The following is a 23750-nucleotide window of genomic DNA, read 5'->3' as shown; positions in this document are numbered from 1 at the left end:
TCAGGTTTGTTTTCATATCAAAGACTCCGCGCTTACCTTGAAGACAAACATCTCTCTCCTCAGTATGGCGAGGGTGTTGAAGCCTCCGTCGCAGATGTTGGGTTTAGCGTTGGGGTGGGACGGTCTATCTCCTGGGGGCAACCTCGGAGGTCGTGTCTGCCTGTCTGGCTTGCGGGGGTCTGAAGGAGGATGGGAGCGGGGAGGGGGCGCCGTCGGCAAAGGCTTGGTGGGCTGAGGGATCTTATCAGGAGGCCCTGGAGGAAGTCGGAGAGAAAGATCACAACTGTTGTGATCCAAATATTTGCAGCGTGTAGTATTTGCAACCAGATTCCATCGTTTTTGACTCCATTTCTGGGGGTGAGTGGTATAATCTGAACCACATCTTGTCACAACAACAACAACAACAACAAACTGGGATGTTCTGAGCAACAAATAAGTGTAAACACCTTGCAAAAAACACACGTTCATGCAGGAGAAACATATTAAATGTGCATCTGAGTTATTTAGAAGTAGAAACTCCTTCAGTCACTACTTGGGATTTATTTACTTTTATGCTGAGTTACTGCGACAATTGATAGCACTTAGCATGCTAACTATGAAGTTACAGCCAGCAGACAAGACAGTGGTATTGATCTTCTAAAAGAAATAATTGCTATAATTGCCAAAAAGTGAGCGGGAAAACTAGTTTGTATGGGCGAGCCTTTGAGATGTAAAACATGTAAAAATGCTTGCAGATTTAGTGCGAATTTCTTTAATTATTACTGGGCTGGTTACAGCCAACCAGCTACCTGAGCTTGCTAAGCGTTTAAGTTAACTTGAGGAGGAGGTGAGAAGTGAAGGGGAAATTTAGCAGCACATGTGGAGAAGATAGAAAAACAAGGTGAGGCCAACAGTGCCAGGTGTAGGGATTCAGCTCAGCAAAGCAGAATATGATCTGTTAAGATGAATAAAGCAGACAATAGAATGCATAAGGAAAAAAACATATAGTAGAGATAGAAACAAATGCAAATGCAGACCAAGGCGTGCTTCTGTGTCGCTTCATATTCATGATTTGCATGAGAGAAAGAGACACACAGAGGAAAAACAGAGGAGGGGTGCAGAGGTGTGTGGGCTGTATGTATGAATAATTGAGCACATGACGACGCTGAATGACACGCTGTGTAAATGTGAGGACGAGGATATATGAGTTGCCATGTGTTGACTGGGGCCAACAGATGAAGGAAGAGATTCCTGCAATATGAAAGATGCAAATGTGACAAGCAACCCCCCCCCCCATGCCAATTCACAAAAAGTATCACTGTGTAATGGAGGCATATATAAATAATGACCTTGAAAGTGACTGCAAACATTCGGGAGTTATTCATGAATCGTTCAATGACTCGACAAAAGGTTTAAAAGTCAGAACGAGGAGAGGATTAGAGAAGTGAATGAGCAGCCCATCATTTAACTGAAGGAGTCCATCTATAGTGAGCCATTAAACAAAGAAATAAAGAAGATAAACCGCCAAACTAGTTGACACACTAGCTGATCAGAGGATTAAGAGGGAGCACTTCTCTGCTCGACATCTCCCAGACTGCAGAACTGATCGGCGGTCTGCGCGAGAGATTCCATTCACCGACTGAATTAAATCCCCTGAAATACATCCCAGATTAGCGGAGCCAAAGCACTCTGCAGTTATGTAAGCACCGGGAAGACTCGCAGTCAGATGGACATGTAGACAAACATGCAAATGCGTACACACACAGCAACATTACGGGGAACTAAAGTAAACACAGCGTTTGGCAGATTTGGGGTCTTTCAGTCTAATTCGAAATTTAGAACTATGTTTGTTCCCAATCATCCGGAGGTCTTCAGGTGGTTTCACGCGTTAGACCTGTGGTCCCCCATGTGCCACTGAGGCCCAGCCAATCTCTACAGCAGCTCGTTTCGCTGATTACTACACTTTCAACCAAAGAACAAGAATCTCATCGAGGGACTCAGCTGGTGTGGTGATTGGCTCCAGAGGAAATCTGCATGCTCCTGGGCCTTCTTTGGGCATGGATGGAAACCAACAGTCTCCACTAAGAACAAAGGTGTCTGAAGAGCCTGTCTGAGTGTCCTTAATGGGCTAATCCAGCCATTTAGTGCAGATCTTCAGTGAACCCGGGGGGCTCACAAGAGTCGCACTGAAGAAAAAATCTGATTCAGCACAACATGGACTGAGATATCCTAACTTTTAATAGTATGGTGAAGATCCTACAATTTTCATGATGCAACACGTTTGTTAGACCATCTTACTCACGCTCAAACACACTTCTAAATGAGCTTTTGTGTGCTATTAGACGACGCAGTGTAAATGCCAAATTACAAGCTACACCACATTTTATATGTTGAGGTGCTGAGAGGAAGTTCAGTGTCACTGTGACTGTGATATTTGGAGTGCTGTAGTTTTTTTTCTCTCCTATGTTGGCCGCACTATCAAATACAGTAATGTGAGGGCTTTGGATCCTCTGCAGCATGTGCAAACAGGACGTCGGCTGTTCCCTTTGAAAGAGTGGGGAGCCATTATGTTCAGAGCTGAGTGAGAAAACAGCGATTTGTCTATGAGGATTTAAAAAAAACATGGCATTAATTCCACTTTTATATGTTGGTATACGTATTATATCTGTCTATGTTGAATCTGTTAATTACTCAATGACTGTGTTTGCACACAGGAATAGAAACGACATGAAGAATCAAGAGAACTTGGAGGCACCTCCTCCCTCCTCTACTCTGACCTCAGCACTATGCCAAGAAGCAGAAACAGTAGCTAGATGTCCAAAACTATATCAGTGAATCGATCCTCCACATCAAGCTCATCCTACCCCTGTCAGACCTTTTCTTCCCACAATCCACTGTGTGATCCTGCCTGGCTCCCACTGACTGCAAATCAAAGTCCTCAATTCAACAGCTCCTTTCCCATTTCCAGCCCTGAACCCCTTCTCAGTGTAACTCTCTTACTACACCTCACCCATAATTCTCTTCACCTCTCTCTATACCTCTCTACCTTTATGGAACTCATTCATTTTTCTTCCCTATTCATTCATCTAAAGCGTGCAGCTCTCCCACCTTTGTCCCCGTTTAGCCTCCACATCTAGCACCGCGGTTGCCGTGAGGAAGAAAAGGAGGCCAACCGCCGCTGGAAAATAAAATGAGACTGAGAGAAGAGCTGCCATCACTTGTCCTGCCCTTCAACTCCTGGTACAACAGGGAGGAGAAGGGAGGGGCGGCAGTGAAGAGGAGTTAAACACGAGAGGGATGAGGAGAGATTTGATCGCTTGCCCAGGTCTGTCACTCCCAGAGGGATGTGCCCTGGCCATGTTAGCAGATGGCAGGTTCTTTTGTGTGTATGTGTGTGTGTGTGTGTGTGTGTGTGTGTGTGTGTGTATGCAGCCATTCATGTGACAGACCAGAGTCACTGCAGCTGACTGTGACTGGTTTACAGCCTCGACAGCTATAAGGGACAATACCGTCACTTCCTACCAACTTGTTTCTTGCATAAATGTCAAACTGAGGTTGAGACGACTTTCAAATAAATGGAAAAATGCAATTTAAGATACAAGTCAGAGCACATGTCCCGACCGAGGTCTCAGCCAGATCTACCCTGATGTGCGGCTAATTCAGCTCTGAGAGTGGAAAAATGACGACTGCACTGATGCTTACATAAATCTCTTAGCGTCAAATTGAATTTCACACTTCTGATACACCCACCCCTGAGCTACATCAGCTTTATGAGTAGACAAAGCACTGCGATCGGCAACTGTCAGCTCAAAATGTGTGTCAATGAGGGATGTGTAGGCGCTCTGATGATGAAGCTCTCGCCTCCTACGATCTTAAATTTAGGTCTTAGATCTGTGCTTTATCTGGTTATCAAACTTGTGCTACAACTGGGTTAGAATAACAGAGAATAGACACTAGTCCAGTTATGATGCCTGACTTGTGACTCAGTATTAGCTGTCTTGCACCATCGACTTTTAATTGGCCTCGCCAGCTGGTCCCCAAGTGGCTATGAGAGGGAAGTCGATGGTACAAATTTTGAAAAATAGTTTATTGTCCTGTTAACGATTTAGCTAACTTGCTTCTCAGTTAGCTTTTTAGCAAGTTAGCTAGCTCAGAAAATTACTGCACTTGAATGTTTGCCACAAGGCAGTTTTGTAGCGGTTAGCTTGCCAGCTACAGTAGATCTCCAACTAGCCCTGCAAATAGTCACTATGTCACCAAGCTTCAACGCCGTATCTCAGGGGACCTTACCATAAATCTTCTGGATGCCCAGCAGGTCGTCCATGGGCAGTTTAAAGTTGTCCGTGTCCATGTACTGGTAGAAAGGAGCCATGATGGCCGTGGGATCATTGGAGTGCTCGAGGCCCAGCGCGTGGCCGAGCTCGTGGACCGCTACCAGGAACAAATCGTTACCTAGAGACAAAGAAAAGGGGGGAGAGAGAAAAGAAGAGAGCAGTCTGTCACTGCCATGTTCAACAGCAAAATGTGTTTGCAGCATTTTGTATCTCTCACGAGCTGCACCTGCTCCGGTTGGCAGCGCGAGTGTCGCTCCTTCAAAATAAAGCCAAGCTGTGCAAGTTTTGTGCTGGCTGATTTAAAGCCTTTAAAGTTTCAGGTTAGTTCATGGTCAGATAATGAAACAGTTCACGCATGGTCCTCGCAACAATATACATCCAAACATATGTCAATGTGTGTGCATGAGCAGAGATAATCCACTACTTATGCACCTAATGAGGGGATTATGTAGCGAACAGCCATTGATTGGACATGTTACACAGAAACACAGGCGAGTACACATACATATTAACACACACACTCGCCCTCACAGAGAACAGAAAACCCTGCGCTCTGTAATTAGTCTCGAGCTGTGGTAAGCCGATGACTACACTGGGTTGACCTTTTGACTCAGAAACCCTCTGTGGCTGACAGCCAAGCCCCAGCCCATTCCCAACTGTATTAGATCTGGATATTTGGGATTTAAAGCTGCTCCTCCGTGCCCCGTTCAAGCTCCTCAACTTGCGTCACTGGCATAAAAAACAGCAACAAAAACCACCCCTCCTCAGCCTCCTCTCTGATCAGTCGCCAAGATGTCACATCAGACCCATGAAGAAACTCATCATCATTGTTGAGAAACTCGTGGATATACAATTATGGTTAGACTGCTATGCCTTTTGTATAATTTATAATCGCACACTGGCTGTCTGTGGAAAGCTATTAACCTGATTTCAAAGAGACATCTCATGCCGTCATTGCTTCACTTCAAAGGAAGGCTTTTTATTCCCTATCATGAATAAAATCTTAGGACAAACGTCAAATGTTTTGGCATTTAAAAATTTAACAACACTAAATATTAGGCTTTCTGAATGGGAGTTTGGAATCGGGCGGGTCAAATGCTTTGCATCTAAATTTCTTGGTTTCAAGGTTGACCCTCTGACGCTCACACCCACGGCCATCTCTCTTCAGTTTTACATTCTCCTCTCTTTCGTATCACGCAGAGAGGCTCGACAGAAACACAAAAGAGCATCACTTATTCATCGCAGCTCCTCCTAAAGCGAGGCACTTATCTGCCGCAAATCTGTCACATGAATAACGCATCAGCAGATACAGGCGGTGATTCAGATCACTCCTTAGCAGGTACAGTACAATGCTTAAGAATTTACGGACCGGACCACCACAGAGATATGGCTTAATTGGAACCTCACGGAGGATATTTGACTGTATAAATGTCAGTGAGTCTTTACAGGGTTGATGTAAAGCTCTCCGCTGCATGGGTGTAAAAGGACAGGCAGGCTGCATTAATGCCCAGGGTTTTGCTGAAAAAGCTCTTGTGTTCAGCCAAATTCGTCCAATGAAAATAGATGGCTTGTAAAAGTTGGAGAAGTCGGGAAAGTGAGGCAAAATTTATGCAAGCTTGTAATATTGAACAAGTGTCTGGAGATAGAGTTTATGGCAAATAAAGAGAGGCGGAGAGGAGATAAAGAGAAGGGAGAAACGGCTCAGCGGTTTAGGAATCGCTTGGTGGAAACGGGGTCACACTCCTCTGCAGCTGAACACCCTTCTTTGGGCCATGGCCTATCATGGCAGCGGGAGCAGAGGAGTAGAAGTGCTCAATGAGGCAGTTTTAAACACTGGAATATCATTGCCGACTTAATTGTGGAACAGAAGTGAGAGCAATTATTGTACACAATTGTAGTAAGTGGTTGGTTTCTCCTTCTGCTTTCTGGTAGATGTACTGTTGGTGCAAAGGACTGTAGAGCAGTCAGCTGCAGAAGCATTTCCTGAAAAAAGCCTGCCTGGTGAGTGCGCAGGTGCTGATTGGCAGAAGTTTTGATCATGAGACTCACAGACCTTAATGTAATGACACAGACGTAATGGGTGAATGGAGCTTTAAACACAGTATATAACTGATAAACTACGCATGCAGTCATAATGAACTTATTTGCACCAAAACCTCCGAAAGTGAGCATTTTGAGATTTTCTGTTATACTGTAATTACAATGGCACTATTTGGGCCACCATATGTATGTGTGTGTGTGTGTGTGTGTGTGTGTGTATATATATATATATAAAAAAAGGACTATAAATATATGTTTGAGTCACACACGAGAAAAAGAATAGCACCTACACATCTACAAAAACATTACAGAGTACATGCTTGCAAAACATTTCTTTAAACCACACGATACACGATACAGTGCCCAGCACAAGTATTGCATTTATTTAGTCAACTGATCTAATTGTTCTTTGAAAATCCACAGTATGTAATGTTAAAATGCATTAAGGTCTTCATGTACGGCCAAATGCAACAGAAGTACAGCAGAGCTGTACCAGTGCTGAAATCCTGATGTGACAGATGCTCCGATCTCATGAGCCGAATGAGTAAATTGAAGCACTGTCTGTCTTTTTCCATCTTCGTCTTCATCCGTCCCTCGATCTTGAGTCGGTCTTTCTGCTTCCTGGGGCCATTTGAGGTCAGCGTTGTCACTCTGTGTCGGCTGCTCATGTAAGTCACGCTGTGGTAGACAGGGACATCCTGTTGGCCCCGAGGCCACAAACAAAGCCGAGGCACTGTGTACTGCCTGGCTAATTATCAGCTGGAAGGTACACAGAGCCTACACGGGGGACAGCAGAGTGAGGAAAGTGACGGGGGAGGGTATGAGGCAGAGAGTGAAGAATGAAAGAGACAAAGAGGTAACGCGAGGTGATAGTGTGCAAGAAAGAGAAAAGCAGCAAGGTGAGGGCGAGACATGAAGGTATGGGAGGGAGGAAGAGATGAGCGGGAGACACAGATACGAAGATAAATACAGAGATAAAAAAAGGTGAGGTAAGCTGAGGAGAAAGGGCGTGTGGAGTGATAGCTGCACGAGGAGAGTGGAAAAAAACAACAGGATGATAAAGAGAGAGGGGGGGGGGGGCTGAGGCGAGGAAAATGATAAGGCTCGCAACTACTTGTTATCTTGTAAGATGTTCCAATGTTCCAGCGATCACAAAAGATGGAGATGATGAATTGTACAGCTGTAACCTTTGACCTTGGCATTTGTAACATCACCCTCCTGTCAGAGGCTGTATCTCAGGCCCGAGCACAAAACATAAAGCGAGCGGGCTTCAGCGGCAGGATACAGTTGATGAAAACAATGCCGGTTTATTACAAAGCCCTGCAGGGCTCGTGTGATAACCCACCGAGGGCAGCAGTCTTTTTGTTTGTTTGCGGGAGGAGAAGAAGAAGAGAAAATGAGTCCTGTATTTTCACCACACTGTGATTCATCACTCTCATCCGTGACATCCACCCGTTCAGCCAAGGATTTAGCATAAAATATCTCATCCCGTCAACTATTTAAAGGATTAAATCTACATCTCAAGTAAGAAAGCACAAAATTCCAGCACGGTAAAATCATTTCTTCGTTTTTTTTTTCCATGTTAAGTGGGCAATGATCACAGTGGCAGCCCGCGGCAGCAGCAGTCTTGTCGACACTCTCCTCAGGATAGGTCAAGGTTGCTGCTAATGAGATAGTGTAGCTGAGAAGGGGGGGGGCAAAACAGAAAAATAAAGGGAGGGAAGATGGAGTGGAAGAGGTGGAGAAGGAGAGTCACCGGAGATTTATGATCAGACGTGCTCTCTCGGCGTCTTTCCCCACAGGGTTGCAGTAAAGTAAACAGGGGTTGTGATTAGGAACCAGAAACCTCTACCTGGCCCTTTCTCCATAATTTACCGGCTCCCTGCACATGCCACTGCTGCTACAGCCCATCTGCTGGCTGGGGGCACACGTGACACGGCAATACCGGGTCTCAGACATAAACACACAGAGCTAAACACACACTGGCCCACAAATCAGATATGGGGCCCTGGACACCGCTACTCAATTGCAGTAATAGCTCAGGTTGTCAGCGCAGGTCTCCCGGGGACTGTAAGCCTCTCTGCTTCCTGCTGTTTAACGAAGCGCCCGTGGTTCACTCCACACATGACGTTCGGTGTCAGCAACAGACACGGGTGACCAGAAGGCTGTCCACTTCACTGTTCAAGATTTCTCCGAGCTTTCAGATGTTCATCTTCTTTTTTTTTTTTTTTTTGACAAATCACCAGCTCTATCAAGGGACCAATTTTTTCTCTCGAGCCAGGAAGGATTTGGAAAACACAACAACCCCTCGTGACGTTAACGCCATATCAACATCTTGAACCAGCTAAAGCCTGCAAACAAAGCTGTAAGAACCCTCACTCCTCCAATTGTACAGACAAGGATGCCCAGCAGAGACCGACAATTTCTAACTCTTCCGCCCTTTATTTGGAAAACACAGCTGCGACTGTTACTACTGTTATCTCGTCGCTGTTGTTTTGCCGTCCGAGTCTCAGCAAACATAAGCACTCTCTTTGTCCCAGAGGACCTCAAATGTTTCCCATTGTTCGGCTCCCACAACTCCCCGAGCGGCTGACGCTGCACTTTCAGGAATGGGCTCGGAAAAAATTGCCGAAGCAGAGCAGCACGGTGAAGCAAACGCAAAAAGGTGCTAAATGCAATTTCAGGAACATTCCTGAGAATGCTATTAACACCTTTTGGGGGTGTAGGGCAGTGGTCCCTCACCTGTTTTGTCTGGTATTCCCCCCACTGCCCTGATGGATGAATTTAAGTACACCTTCTTCAACACAGCCATCATGGTCCAAATGTGTTCATCTGAACTGATTTCAAACTGAATGGTATTTAACACAATTATGATGACGTCACAGTGAATCTGACTTTTGACATTCTGGGTATAAGATGCGATCACTTCTTCATGTCATCCTGTGAGACATTTATGTGAAGTTTTGCTGTAAATAGCGCAGAAATTCTGGAGTTATGGCTAAAAATCACAGTGACCTTTGACCTCCAAATTCTAACCAGCTGATCCTCGAGTCCAAGTTAACATGTGTGCCAAATATGAAGGAATTCCCTGCAGAGATATCGCATTCATGACAATGAGATGGACGGACAACCTGAATACCTTAATGCCTCCCACCACAGCTGTCACTGAGGCATGAAAATCATCTTATTCTCCAGTAGCAACAGTAAAAGTCAAAGCACTCTTCATGCTCAACCTTAGTCACACTGAACAGAAGGGACCAGCTTTAGTTCAGGAGTTGGCATTGGCTTTTAAGAAGCTAAAATGTGAAGTAAGCTGCTGATACTGCTGTTAGATATTTTACTGTCCCTGACGCTGATGGAGAGCAGGAAAAGGAAAAGGAAGGAAATCAGCTGTTATCCACTAGCCGAGGTGAAGTTCACAGCAGTGACACTGGATGTTTCTCTGAGCCGGTACGTCGTCAGATATCAGCGCAACCTTGACCCTGAAGGAAGCAGGAGATATGTGAAGAGTCCAGAGAGGCAGCACAGACAGCGAAACGGAGTGCGAGTCAATGAGAGCACTGGCCGCCCAGGACTGCTGTGCTGTGCTGTACTGACAAGCTGCCAGAGGATCTCAGCCCAGTGGTTCAGTGCCTGGCTCAGAGGGCCCCGGGCTCGCAGAGCTCTGCTGGCTGTCAAACCAGAGCCGTGTGCCTGACTTGACAGAGTGACCATTGTGGAGAATGCAGCCAAAGTACAATGGTGCATTCTGCCTGCTTCACTTTCACACTCTCTCTGCTTCCAACATGCCCTCACAGGACAGAGCAGAAAGCCGCCGCGTGCCACATGGTGCGTTTCACCAAAGCAAACCACAGCAGCAGCCCACACCTTCGTTCACCTGGAGCCACAAGACGATCAGGATGATAATAAAATATTATGCTCAAACACAGTGTGACAAATGGAATTTATTTTATCTATTGGACGTTTTATTTCCCACATTTACATGCAGGTCCAGGGTTTCCAAAGGACAGTTTTAACGTTCCATGTGTGAAAGATGCGCATTTAAAGGCTCATATTTGTGCTGCGTGCAGTTTTCAGGGGCTCTATTCATTTTGGTCTAATTCATTTCTTTTCTCATGGCGTGAGCCTGATGAGGACGAACAGCTGAATACTTCATTAAGTATTTCATTTGCCGCTGTTAGATGCTGTATAGCAACGACGCTGCTGAAATAAAACTCAGAAAGACTGACGTGTGATGTGCACTGCTTTTGGAGATGACTCGCAGCACTTAACAACAGCCATACATCCCCACCCCTACGTCTAATAACACTGAATTCCTATCACTTCACACTATTTATAGTGGTGTTACCATTTTATTTTGCTGTTTCTTATTGGAATATGTTTGATATTTGAGAAATACCACGATGACCAGTGGAAACTTTGACGAATCCACTGTTAGTGTGGTTACTAAACCTAACCCTGGCAGTCACAGTGCCACGCATTACCCGCAGAGCTCCACCGTCCAATAGAGGAGAACAGTGTGCTGTTCCACTTGCTCTCCTCCCTCCCCACATCTCCTACCCTTTCACTCTAGTTTGCCCTCTCTCTCTCTCTGTTCCCTTCGTTCTAGGCTGTTGACATTGGTTGAGCAACACTTGTGCTGTTGAATCTATTACACTTAATTCTCACAAGCTTGTCAGAGAACAAAACCCCCAGCTGATGGGAGCAACATATGTACACTGGAGTAATTATTTATTTACAGAGAGTGCTACAGCCTGAAATTCTGTGCGTGGAACGTTGCCAGGGATCCAAATATTGGCCGTTTCAGTGGACTCGAGGTAAATAAACCAGCAGAAAGGAGGAAAAAACTGCTGCCAAGGAAAGGACATCCTTTATTCCTGTCATGTTTATCTCTGTGCAGCACCTGTGAGCGAGACGGGGATGTATGTACATTTTCATTGTGATCATTAATCATTAATAATGCATTCGCCAGCAATGGTGGTGCTCACGTGTGCGTTTCACAAGCTCACACACACACTGCTGCAGCTGTGTCTACAGGGCACAGTGAACGCCAATGTTACTTCACCTCAAGAACGCTGGAGCAAACTGCGAATTAGACAGAGAGGTAACGGTAACAGAACATTTAATGAAGCTCCAAACCAGAAAAATAGCACAGATCTTATAAACGTCTTCCTCTTTAATGTGGTGTAGGTAAACATACTTTGTAAAGGATCACTTTGGATCCTCTTGAGCTCTCTGGTAAGTTCAGCAAATCAGCAAGTGATGACCCACCAACCGCCCAATAACCCTCAGCCTGAGTCCACATTTTTTCTATCTTCTTGTAGGGAAAAAAAGAAAGCGTTCGCTGCCAACCGACGCTTCTCCTGTCACTTCCTACCACAGAAGTGACGTTGAAGCGGCAGCTGAAATACGACCGCCAGGATAAGTAAAAATAGCGTTTAAATTGGAGGCGCCGAAAGAAGTTTCAGTCTGTTTCAACTGTTTCCAGCGCTTCCACTTCATCAGCTGACATTTCAACTGCTTTCATATTTTACTCTTCGGCACCCTTCATCTCTTACTCTTCACTTGACAGTTCAGCGGCTTTCAGCTGTTGTGCTTTAAATGATGTGTTAACTGCGTTCATCTCTTTAACTGCTGCGTCTCCTTTCAATGCTCGCACCTCCACTGACACTTCAAACCCTTTCAGGTTTTTGTTCTATCTTGTGAAGTAAAAGAAAGTGCTTTTAAACAGCTTTTATGACTACATCAACAGGAGCATCATTATGCGAGACTTTCTTACATAATACAGAACTACAAATCTGATATTCACAGACAAATGTTGCCTTTGTGGATGCGTCACAGAGCTTCTCGCCTGAGGACTTAATGGAGGTTACAAGTGACAGCCTGGGCTTGTAGAAACCCACATTTCCTTTAGTGATCCAAACAGTAACAAAGGGTGAGATTTCTCATTGAAGTGTGAGCTTCAGTGGGTCACCGCTGTGCTAAAACCTCCTTGAAGATTCGCTTAGGAACATGTAACATTGATAACAACATGGCTGCTTCATCTCTTCAACGTAAAACAAAGCACATGTCACACATCGCTAACGACTCGAGCGATACTCCCTGAACTGTGTTAATGCCTGCGTGTTCTCAGGAGGGGGACGGACCCTAGGCAGAGCTGTTTACACTTTTTGTTTCCTAAGGATTATGGGTACGAGGTTATGAGAGCATCTGACTGACCAGTGGGAGGGCAAGTCTCCCCAGGTGCGTGATTTGTGCACGCGCTTCTGAGAGTGTGTGTGTGTGTGTTTATTCATCTGTGGGGGCGGAAGAAAGCACTACCGCCCACGTGGAAGTTGATGCTGCTGTCAGTAGGCGGCCGTCTATTTCTAGTGGCGGCCCGGGGTGGGGGTGGGGGGGTGCATGGTGATATGTCTGCTTTCTTTCTCCTGATCTTATTTTTTTTTTTGAGAAAGTGTGAAAGCAATGATTTAAATCTTTTTCAAAGGGGGGATTCGGACTTGGAAATGAACTTAAACTGGTTACACACAATAAAGATGGTATTAAAGGTGCTCGATCCAGCAAATTCAAATGTGCATTCATAACAATGTAAGGCTAACAAAGAAGGTATCTGCTGTATTCTTACAGCAGCTATCCTCACTTAAAATTACATGTAGTTTCAGTTCATTTGCATCTTTACTCTAAAGACCACAGTCCTGCGTTTCACATCTTTGACGGATGTTAAATTGTAGTTTCTTTTTAAAGCTGGCAGCATTTTTCCAAGCCCTGAATAGCATCTGCACTCATCCTGTCAGGCCCTGTGCAACCTCCACCAATCACAGGTTAGGACAGCCTGCGTGCTGCCTGAGAGATGAAGCCCAGGGCAACAAAATCCTCATAGCTCACTCACTGCTGGTCCTTGAACATACTGCGTGCTATGTATAACCATATCTCACAGATACCCAGCATGGTTTATGCTCGATAACATATGTCTCTGCATTGTGCCATGCAGCGATGCATCGAATCACGTTCCTAGACTGGATCCCGCAGTATCCTCTGATCTATTACATTGCACTATATCATATCACAGTGTTACATCATGTAATGTCGACTGTCACACTGCATCCTTGAGATAAACTGCCTACAAGGTAGTGAGTTCTACCAGCACCCTTGAAATCTTTTTTTTTGTGTGTGTGTGTGTGTGTGTGTGTGTGTGTGTGTGTGTGTGTGTGTGTGTGTGTTTGTAGCTTTCAGTGCTCTTTTACTGCCAGTGTCCTCCCACAAACTCAACCATCAATACTGTTCCTACTGCCTGCTCAACTGTAGCCACGCTGGACGTCCTCAGGACCCACACAGACACATGCTTCCTGTAAAAGATAAAGATCTGCTCCCACAGTAAGAAAAAGCATCTGATCCTCTCCATTTGTTTTCTCCCAGAGATAGAGAGAGGCAGCCGGAGACCAGGGGAGACAGAGGGACAAAGAGACAGAAGGACATAGAAAAGATTAACAATCTTTAGAGAAAGAAAGAAGGTTTTCTGAGAAGTTGAACAACCTTGAAAGAATGAGGAATTGTTTCACTTTTCTGTGTTCCCCTTTTAACTGAGCAAGAGCTGAGAGACAAAAAGACAAGATTTTGTATCAGTTCTTATCTTCAGCAATTATTTTAATCAAAGGCTTTGTGACGTTATAAAAAGAATTTTAAATATTTTGTCTAATTTTAGACAAAGAAGGCAAATCCTGCTTTATGCAGATGACACGCTTCTTTTTCACTAAAGGAGGCCTTCAATGAGACTTTCTCACTTATTACTGCCAGACTTAAAACTCAGGCAGAACTCATTTTCTAAAAATATCTATGTTTAACGGGAAATGACAGAGAATTTCATACCACTGGGAATCAAATAGCGGGTTAGGGTTAGAAATCTTATAGTGTTGGATGGTAGATCACTAATGATATTGACTGCAAACATTCCATTTGGCATTTTGACTCACTGTCATTCAGCATTTGAAAAACATTTCTCCTATCTCTGTGTCTTTTTGACATTTTCTCCTCTGCTTTAGAAACTCTACAGGCTGTTAAAAGTCCTCCTCCCTCCACCTTAGGAGCTCTCTTGACATAACAAGCCTCAGTCAAACACAAGTCGCTGAGGAGGCTGTCACTCGCAACGTTACATCAAATTATAGCTGAAGAAAAACAAAAATTCATCACTTGCAGGGATGGAACGAGAAATCCAAACACTAACTGGAATCACATGCAGCGGCAGACAAACTGACCAAAACACCTGATAAGAAACCTAAAAAAAGACCGTGACGAAGCACAGACTGAATGGTCATAGTTCTCCAGACTCTCCAGACAAACCTAATGTCCTTCATTTGGAAACACACACTGTAATTTCAATGTCTGGACAGCAAGAAGAAATGCCTCTTCAGCCTGGACGACTGCAGGCTGTTAAATATGTTACTGCCTGATGCAAAAAAAAGGGCAGGCAAGCAGTGGGTTTCTCTAACAGTCACCTGCATATGAGAATCAGGTTTGTTTTTACGGTCATTAATATTTGAAGTGTAACAGCGCTTTGGAAACAAACCCAGTGTCATGCCGACTAAACCCACTGAACTTCATGGAGAAAGTGAGAGTGATGAGAGAGGAATGAAAGAAACAGACAAACAGGGCGGAAAAGACAGTCCTCTGCTTCCTCCTCATCACCCAGTAGGAGTAGCGACCTAAAAATAAACCTGCAAGGACACCATATGCTCCTCTACTCCTCAACCTCTCTTCCTTTTTCCTCCCATGTACTCGCTCTAACACCTCTGATTTTCACCTCTTTTTTTTCTCTTTCCTTATGTTTTCTCTTTCCTTCCTCGACGCAGGCTGGTCCACGTGACAATGCCAGCACCGCCCGCCGCTAAGGGGCCTAACATTGATCTCCTTTCACTGTCTGCTGGTAAAAACGCCCCAAAATGACGACCGCTTTGTACGTACAATCAAGTTACAGGATTGGATGTCAATGATGAACCATTCTGCCAATGGAGGCCAGGGAGCCAAGCTTTCTCCTGCCACCATCAATCAATCAGCTGATCAATGTCGAGCCCATACGGACATCCCCTTCCTTAGCCAAGCATCACTCTGTCATTGAGTTCCCCACCACCAAGCCCCCGTTATCTAATCCCAATACCGGGAAACATAAATTCTTGGCGTATTTTCCCTCCTTGTTTTTCTAACCTCTTTGGCTCATTTTTGGGGCAACGGTGAAGAAAATAATAAAGCCCTGGAATCTCTCATTTCCTGTGTGTAGGTCTAGCACGCATGCTGTTATGTTACACTACCAGAAGCTGGAGGTCCTTGAAGGCATACCAGGCCTTATAAGTCACCCTCGGGTGAGACTGGGTGTTTGTGTATGCTCATGGTATGCAGTGGCGGCAATAAAACTGTTTTTTTTTTTTTCTTCTGGTGTCGAGTTTTGTTGTTTTTTTTTTTTTTTTGTAAAATCCAATCAGCCTCCGTGTGACGGAAAGCATAATGGAATCTGTCTTATCTATTCCAACGTGAATCGCTTTGATTTCTGACAAAGGAAAACACGGCACCCTCAGCCCACAAAGATGACCTTGCGATAAAGCACGGATGAGCGCCTGCTTGTTCGCCCTTTTTGCTGCGCGGAGATTGAAAACTGTCGAACAAAAAAAAAAAAAAAAAAACACGCCTTCTGCAAATGCGCTCCCTTTCAAAAGTGGTCGAGGCACGTTGAGCTCTGATGAAAGGAAACTAATCATCTCGATCTTCAGCTCCAGTTTTATTTTCATCCCCATCCCGTGCTCATACTAAATCCCTCCGCCATCCTCCCCTCTCTGTATCCCCATGTTTCATCTATTTCATCTTCTTACTCTCTCTGCATTATTTTCCTGTCCAACATCTGCCCTTCCCCATCACAACCTATTATGTCTTTAGTTCATTCTCCCATGTATCCATCCAGCCCTCCATCTATTGATCCCTCACCGTCTCTAAAGCCAGGCAGTCTAGGAATGTAGGGCAGCTGTAGGAGCTCCAGGACCACTTCTCTCTGTTTTGCCCAGGGATGCTGCACTCTCAATGAGGATACTGGCTGATCGTCCACCTCTGCACAATCCTTCCCTGTTGTCTCTCAGCCATCATGCATCATCTTTGCTATAATAAGCTAGCAGCTATCATTGTGTGATCCTTAACATAACGTGTGAATGCCCACAGTGGAAGATAAAACGAGACAGACTGCGTGAGAGCACGCCAGTCACTGTGTTTTTTCTTCATATTTGACTTTGTGCATCTTAGACAGCTCAAAAGGGAAAGAGAAAAAGGACATACTGAGAAAGAAAGATGTGTAAGGTGCCATAACAGCGCTGTTATCTAACTTCAGCATGAGTACACAAGTCAAACACTGCAAAAATCACCTGGAATGTTGCACAATTTCATAAGATCAACAAGCATGTTGATCTTTCTTGTATACAGTCGCTACACGCATGTATGTACATGTCAAGTGCAACTGCCAGATTGTAGATATCCAGTTTACTCTTTCTGCCAATGTGTTCCACTTTGGCAACAAGACCAATCTGATATGAACAGATTACAGCGGCATAAAACCCATAAACAATTTCCTCAAGCAAAAAGTGGTTCTCTAATCCACTGCTGTTCATTGAAATATTGCTTAAACAAATCCAATCCCTTGACTGCAAGCCCCGTTGTTTTAAAGCAGCACCAAAGGCTGATACGCACACTTTGTAGTGAACAAGAGTGGGGGGAGGGGGAGTGGAAATGGGTAAATCCGTCAGTTAGTCTTCATAAAAAAGGATTTCTCCAAACCTCTGTGTCAAACCCTCTTTCCTCTCTGCTGCTCTGAACTCCTTTCAGGCATGATATGCTGCACAGCAAAGTTTCTAGTACAGGGGCTTGACATGTGGTGCGATCACATCCACTGGCAACCACAGCACATGTTAACACACACACACACACACACACACACACACACACACACACACACACACACACACACACACACAGAGAGGAGAGTGTGAAGAAGACTTTCCTCATCTTTGTGGTCATGATGCATAGATAACACTGCTGCTGCTGCTGCTGCTGCTGCTGCTGGTAAGGACAGTCTCTGCTTCACAAAGTGACATTAAAGGTGCTGCAGCTGCATTTCCCAAAATTGGAAATTTTACTCCCCAAAGCCCAAGATGAGGTATTAAAATGGCTTATTTGTTGATATTCAGAGGGACAGGAGATCAAACTGAGGATCAAAGCACAGACTGAGGACTAGTCAAGGTGTGTATAATGATTGGGGTTCTGTGTCTGACTACTTGCCTCAGATAATAATAATACGTTCAGTCAAATTACTGTCTTGACGAAGGTGATCAGGCAGTAAGTCACAAGAGGAAGTTATTTCAAAACAGCCAAGAGGCGTGAGCGGATGAACGCAAACTCTACGATGGAATCTGACTTTGCAGACACCACGTTCTCCTCTATATGATAAAAGCATCAAATCACACACATAAAGAACGCAGCTGCTGTATAGCCAAGTCTCTTAAAATGCCATTAGCTAATCCTAATAAGAACCCGATTCTGCTGCGTGTGCTGAAAACGCCTCTGACTGTAACTTCTGAGTAATCCTCCATCCTCAAATGCTTGAGTTGCAGTGTGAGCAGAGGTGCAGACAAAACAGTGCGAGTACATGCATGTGTGTGTGTGTGAGAGACAGAAAGTGTGTGAGTGAGTGCTTAAACACGTGTATGCAAGTGTTTATCTCCATGCAGACTGGGATTAATCCTGCATCAGTGACGTCATCATGCATAACAACTACAGTAACATCTACAACGGGATGCTGGCGACGGTCGCCGCGATGGCTGATCCTTCTCGACAACAGCGTGCGGGGATTAGGGACGACAGGCACGGGCAGTTTACTGGACAGGAGCTTGTCTACAGGGCGTGCATGTGTGTGTGTTGTTGTAACTTTTAAAACACAAATAAAAGGAGGGAGACGAAAAGACAGAGAGACGAGAAAGGGAAGCATAGACATTGTGAGCTGAAGTGACATCAATCCCAGCTGTTCCCTCCATGGCATGGATACAGGAGGAGAGAGGAGAGGGGTGATGGGTGGGTTGAAAATCCTTTAAACTAGTTGCACCAGAAATATATGCCATTATCAGCCTCTGTAGGCCGAGATTTGGAGACAACCTACCTGTCAGTGCTCAGTGAGGCACATGGCTTTTTTACCTTCACCCCATTGTCTCCATTCAGGGGCACTGGATGAGAAAACATCATAATCCAGGGAGCGTCACTCCTTTCAGGGGCGTAAGGCCTCATTCAGACAGACAAAAGGGTTGCATTCAGTCCCAGTGCCCACCAATGCTTTCACTGTTCCAGATTATCTTTAGATTATGCTGATATGTGCCGTCTCATCAAAAGTCTGATAACAGTGACATCCCCCTCTGATGGATATGCTGCAGCTGAATTGATTACACATACAGTAGGTCTGAGAGGCGAAGTCCAAGAACAATACTATCACAATAAACCTGCTGTCATATACTGTCGGCACAGAGAGCAATAATTATTCTATTAGCCACATTTAATGTATATTTGGCTTTTTTTAGCTGAAATTTGTTATAGTTTTATGGGTTTTTTATCTATTTTGAATCATTTAATGATGTTTCCTGCTCAATATTTCTGCTTATATTTACTGTTTCATTCATTCAGGATACAGCTCAACTGTAAAGGATCTTTATGCATTATGTGCTCATGTAAAAGTGACTATTATGTTCAATACATGGTGTAAGACTTCAATTACACTAAAGTATTGATATCAGGCCTTTTTCAAAGCAGGAATTAAACCTAGAACGTATTTTTTAATTAAGGTTAAACAGTGTGTGCCAAAATCCACACAAACAAAACACACACGCACACACACACGCACACACACACACACCTCCTCTCAATGCTAAAGAGGTATAAACTGGCTGTTTGCTGGAAGAAAAGAAAGACTGGCTGACTCTGAGATCCTGCAGCCGGAGTATCGATATGTCATCGCATGAGACGTGTCATATTAAGCTGATAAATACACCGCTATATGAGCACATGCTGGCACGTGACGCCGTTTGACCGCTACAGTAACAACAGTAATACTTGCAGCGCAATTATCTGACAGGTTTTTTAGTTTTCGTCTGCCAAAATCGACACACAGCCTCAGAGGTGTTGCTATCGTGCCAAGACCAGAAAAAACAATCTGGCTGGAATTCAGAGTACCTGATATTCACAGTATTTTTCAAGTATTGTGACATTTGAAGATATTCGATATCTCAGCACAAAATAGAGGCCGTGGAATCCACCAGTCACCCCCACCACCACCACGGCGAGCAGTCAGGATTCAGCCAGTGCATGTTCACATTTGGCGACAAAGCCAGCTGGAGAGTGCGGATAGAATAGAGCTGCATGCATTATGGGATGTTTTCACAGAAGTGTGGGCCGCAGCAGGACTGTATTAATATTGCATTGAGGGGTAGAGAGACAGTGTGTGTCTGTGAGTGTTGAAGGGAGTGAATCATAGTTTTCGACGACAGCTGCTTCCCCTTCCTCCAGGACGGGGATGACAACACTGTGTGTGTGTGTGTGTGTGTGTGTGTGTATTGAGAGTATCTCCACCTACACGTGCACATGTGTGTTTAAATATGTTTAACACGGCTCTCGATGAGTGGACAGCAGACTGCCTCCTTGCTTCACTTCCATTGTGTTATTCAACCTGCATCAGTGGTTCTTGTCAGTCCGATCAAAGCACTCGTTCTCAAAGCCTTAAATATAGCCGTTCACAACATATTATCTAAGCCCACAAAAGCCCCTCCACTCCTACTTAAAATTCAGTCTTCGACAGCAACTTCCTCACTTCTATTTCCGACACATCGCGCTCAACAGCTCCCACTCATCTCCTCTGCTCTGCTCTCCTCTCTCCCCTTTCCTCTTCAAATGTTTTCTTTACTTCTCGCTACGCTGCTTTCTCAGTCTTTCCCTCTACGTCTGTCTCTCTTGTGAGCTCTTGAACCTCCAATATTTGTCTAGAGATACTCTGCCATTCCCTCTCATCTTCTCTTTCTCTCTCTCTGTTATCTCGGCCGCCTTCCTTCTAGTAACCCCCCCCCCCATTTGTGTCCTTGTCTCTTAAGAGCGTCTCCTTGTCTCTCGCTCAGTCATCTCTGTCATTGCTTTGACTCATGACTCAATAAGAGTCACGGCTCCTCTTGAGTCGTCTCGGTGGACGGCAGGGCTGGCTCACCCCTTCGATTTAATGAGGACAATGACAGCTGAAAACATCCATTTTTTAGAATCTGAGAGACGGATTTGGAACGTGTCCTGCTGCGACAAGCGTCCGGTCGCGAACATTAACCAAGAATCCATTTAGCTTTCACCCCTTGGTGGATTTTCTTTGATCTATTTGACTTGTATTGTGGCTCCTTTACAACATCTTCTTTCTTCTATTCTTTCCTCCACCTGTTTCTCCATCTACTCTCAAGGCCATTTTGTCACTACACTGAGGGCTGTGCAGGGTTGAGAGGTCGACTGGCTGCTGGTTGCCACACACACACACACACACACACACACACACACACACACACACACACACACACACAAGCCGAAAACTGCTGGACCAAACCACAACGCTTAACAGCAACACAGCTGCTCATCATGCAACCCACACTATAGCATGACAGACAGACACTGCTTAAGGCTTACACACAGCCTGACAAGCTGCAAAGCTCTGGGGGCGAGAACTCGGCGAGGGCACGGGCTCGAGGTTGCAGTGGAGTGAGGGGTGATGTGATTATCACCAACAGGCCAGCAGGCTAGGATTTTTTCGAAGAGAGAAGGCTGAGCCGGCCTCAACGTGCATCAGACCTGCTGGACCGCGGAAAGTCCACGACCAGCGAAAACTGTCCGCTCAGTATCACTATGCTTTTTTTGTTGCAGTACTGTTCCAACGTCAGTAATAACATCAAACCTGATGACAGCTGTGCCGTTTGTTGATAAGGACCACGAGATGTGGTTGAAAGTCTGATCAGTGTTAATAAATGGATTGTACCTTGTACAGGCTGTAAAGCCACCCGAGGCAAATGTGCGATTAGTAATCCTGGACTGTTTAAATAAAATTACCTTGGACAAACAAAACACACCTAGAAGGATTATAGTCCGTCCCAGAGATTTGTTTCCTTCAGGCTAATCACTGCAGCAGCCATAAAACGTGTTGTATGATACAGTCGTGCAGTTCTGCAGAGAGTGGCAGGTAATAACATTACCTTTGAGCTATAATGGCAAATAATATTTCATTAATGAAGTGAAGCCTGCGAGCTAGTTGACGCTGTCAATTTGAGTGTGCTACGACACTCGCATAACATACTCCTCTCACTACAACATATAATATATGCAGCGCACCCTCACCATCACGCCGGTGTATTTAAGCTGTCGGCGCTCTGCTCACTCTCGCGCTGCCATGCCCGCGGCCTCTCACACCTTTAATTTGACTTAATATCAAACATTAGTTATAAATCCGCGTTGTCATACGCAGTCAAACCAGCAGCGCTCTCTGTACGTGCGCTTGTAGTGAGACGTAACTATTCCGGGAGCACCTTGCCGTTTGAAAAGATAGAAGATGAATCAAATGTGAAACCAAAGTCGGCTCAATATCTCATCAGCGCTGTCTTCACCATCACATTCTCCATCCCCAGAGTGCAGAGGAGGGGGTTGGACTGTGCGGTGACTGACTGATGACAATTACATCAAACAGCATTAAAGAGCTGAGCGTCAATAGCTTTGGCGATTTCACCAGGTATGACTTCAGTTGTTCCATAGCTTTTGTGTGTAAACTCGCTGAGTGAACCCGACTGTGGTGTCAGGAACACAGAGCGCGCTGGAGACACAGCAGAGGCTGACACACACTCTTGCTTCCCTGAGTATTGAGGCAATTTGTGCTTCCAGCAGTGTGAGCTCGGGCGTTCCTTTGCCGCCACCACTGGCAGACATGCTCTGATGGTGGGAATGAATTCTCCTTCTTTGCTTCCAGATCTGACCACTGTTTTTTTTTACCGTCTGTCTCACTCACTGCATTAACTGCAGCAGGAACACGATGCCATTCACTGCACTTTGTGTTGTTGGCGTAGCTGCCGCTGCGGCGGCCACCAAACATGTGCTTTGGCGCCCGCAGCAGCCGTCATAAACCTTCCCATGAATACTAATGAACGCTTACCGTCATGGTTGGGGTTTCCCAGAGTCCACGGCTCATCTGAGTCAAAGTGTGTGTCGCCTCCGATTCCCGGCCCTGGAAAGTAGGCGTGTGCCAGGAAGCCACCCTCGCCGTCAAACGGCGAGCTGTCGCCGTGGAAACCTGAAGCGAAGATGATGGTGATGTCCACGTCTTTCTTGGTCCTCTCCAGCTCGCTGTAGGGCACAGCCTCAAAGCGAAGCGGCGTCACATTTTGCCAAACGTCGAAAGCTCGCCGAATGGCGTCGTGGGTCTCCTCCGCGCCCACTTTGGGCGTCACGTTCTTTATGCTGCAGAGACATGAGATACAGGACGGAAAAGTTAGACGGGGAAAACATTGGAAGCCCTAACCAGTTCACACAACCAGATCATTTTCTCTCATCATTACGGCCCAGTGAGCCTCAAGTCGGCTGTCAGGATGAGCAAATCTAGTGTAAATTGGTCTGATAAGACTCTTGGCGCCTCCACGCAAAAACACACCTATGAGGAGCTCATTCTGCTGGATGTCCACACGGAGGAAAAATGAAAGATTAGAACCTAATCAGGCAAAGTCAACGGCCTCCAGCTCCACTCAATCATGATGCAGTGGAACAGGAAACAATACAGTCAGTTTAGAGGGACAGTCACCAACACAAGGGCTGAAAAGAGCGGCCACGACCGCATGTCAATCTACGTGACCACACCATGGCAAAAAAAAGAAAAAAAAATCTACCACTATCGCCGTTTCCCCTGCGTGCTGCCATTTCACGCTCGCTGTGTTCGCCAGCAGAGAGCTAAATGGAGCGATTTGTGAGAGAAAACAGCTGAATCCTCCCCTGCCGGCTTCGAGTTGCTGCAGGTGTGGAAAGGACGGGACAATTTCCTGCCTCTGGAATTTATTTTCTAATTAAGGATTATCAACAGCCCACTGCCTGCTGAGAGCCCCAGTCTGGTTTGGGCAATCAGAAAAACCTCTCTCCTCCTGATTCGCTCCAAAAATATCTCCGCGTCACGCTCTATTAAAATCCGGCTCCTCTCTCGGGATGGACGGATAGGTGTGGTTTACATCATCCAGCTCAGACGCTTGTAAACACACAGTGCTCTCTGTCTTCTCCGGGCCGCGGTGCAGCGTCAGATCGGTGGAAACTTGGTTGGCTTGTGTTCACTTCTTGCTC

At 45.4% G+C, this 23750-nt stretch overlaps 1 protein-coding gene across 2 annotated transcripts in view; it reads right to left on the bottom strand.

Annotated features, from left to right (window-relative positions):
- mmp16a (matrix metallopeptidase 16a (membrane-inserted)) overlaps positions 1-23750 on the bottom strand; it is a 65981-nt gene that overhangs the window by 20494 nt on the left and 21737 nt on the right. For both annotated transcript variants that reach the window (XM_076761475.1, XM_076761474.1), the window contains 3 exons: positions 22582-22886; positions 4270-4431; positions 37-254 (listed from right to left, as the gene is read on the bottom strand). In XM_076761475.1, coding sequence (XP_076617590.1) covers positions 37-254; positions 4270-4431; positions 22582-22886 — 685 coding nt within the window. The remainder of the gene's footprint in view (positions 1-36; positions 255-4269; positions 4432-22581; positions 22887-23750) is intronic.

This window comes from Chaetodon auriga, chromosome 21, assembly GCF_051107435.1.
Source record: "Chaetodon auriga isolate fChaAug3 chromosome 21, fChaAug3.hap1, whole genome shotgun sequence".
Taxonomy (NCBI): domain Eukaryota; kingdom Metazoa; phylum Chordata; class Actinopteri; order Chaetodontiformes; family Chaetodontidae; genus Chaetodon; species Chaetodon auriga.
The sequence above is the reverse complement of the archived record's forward strand: the minus strand, read 5'-3'. Positions and strand labels throughout refer to the sequence as shown.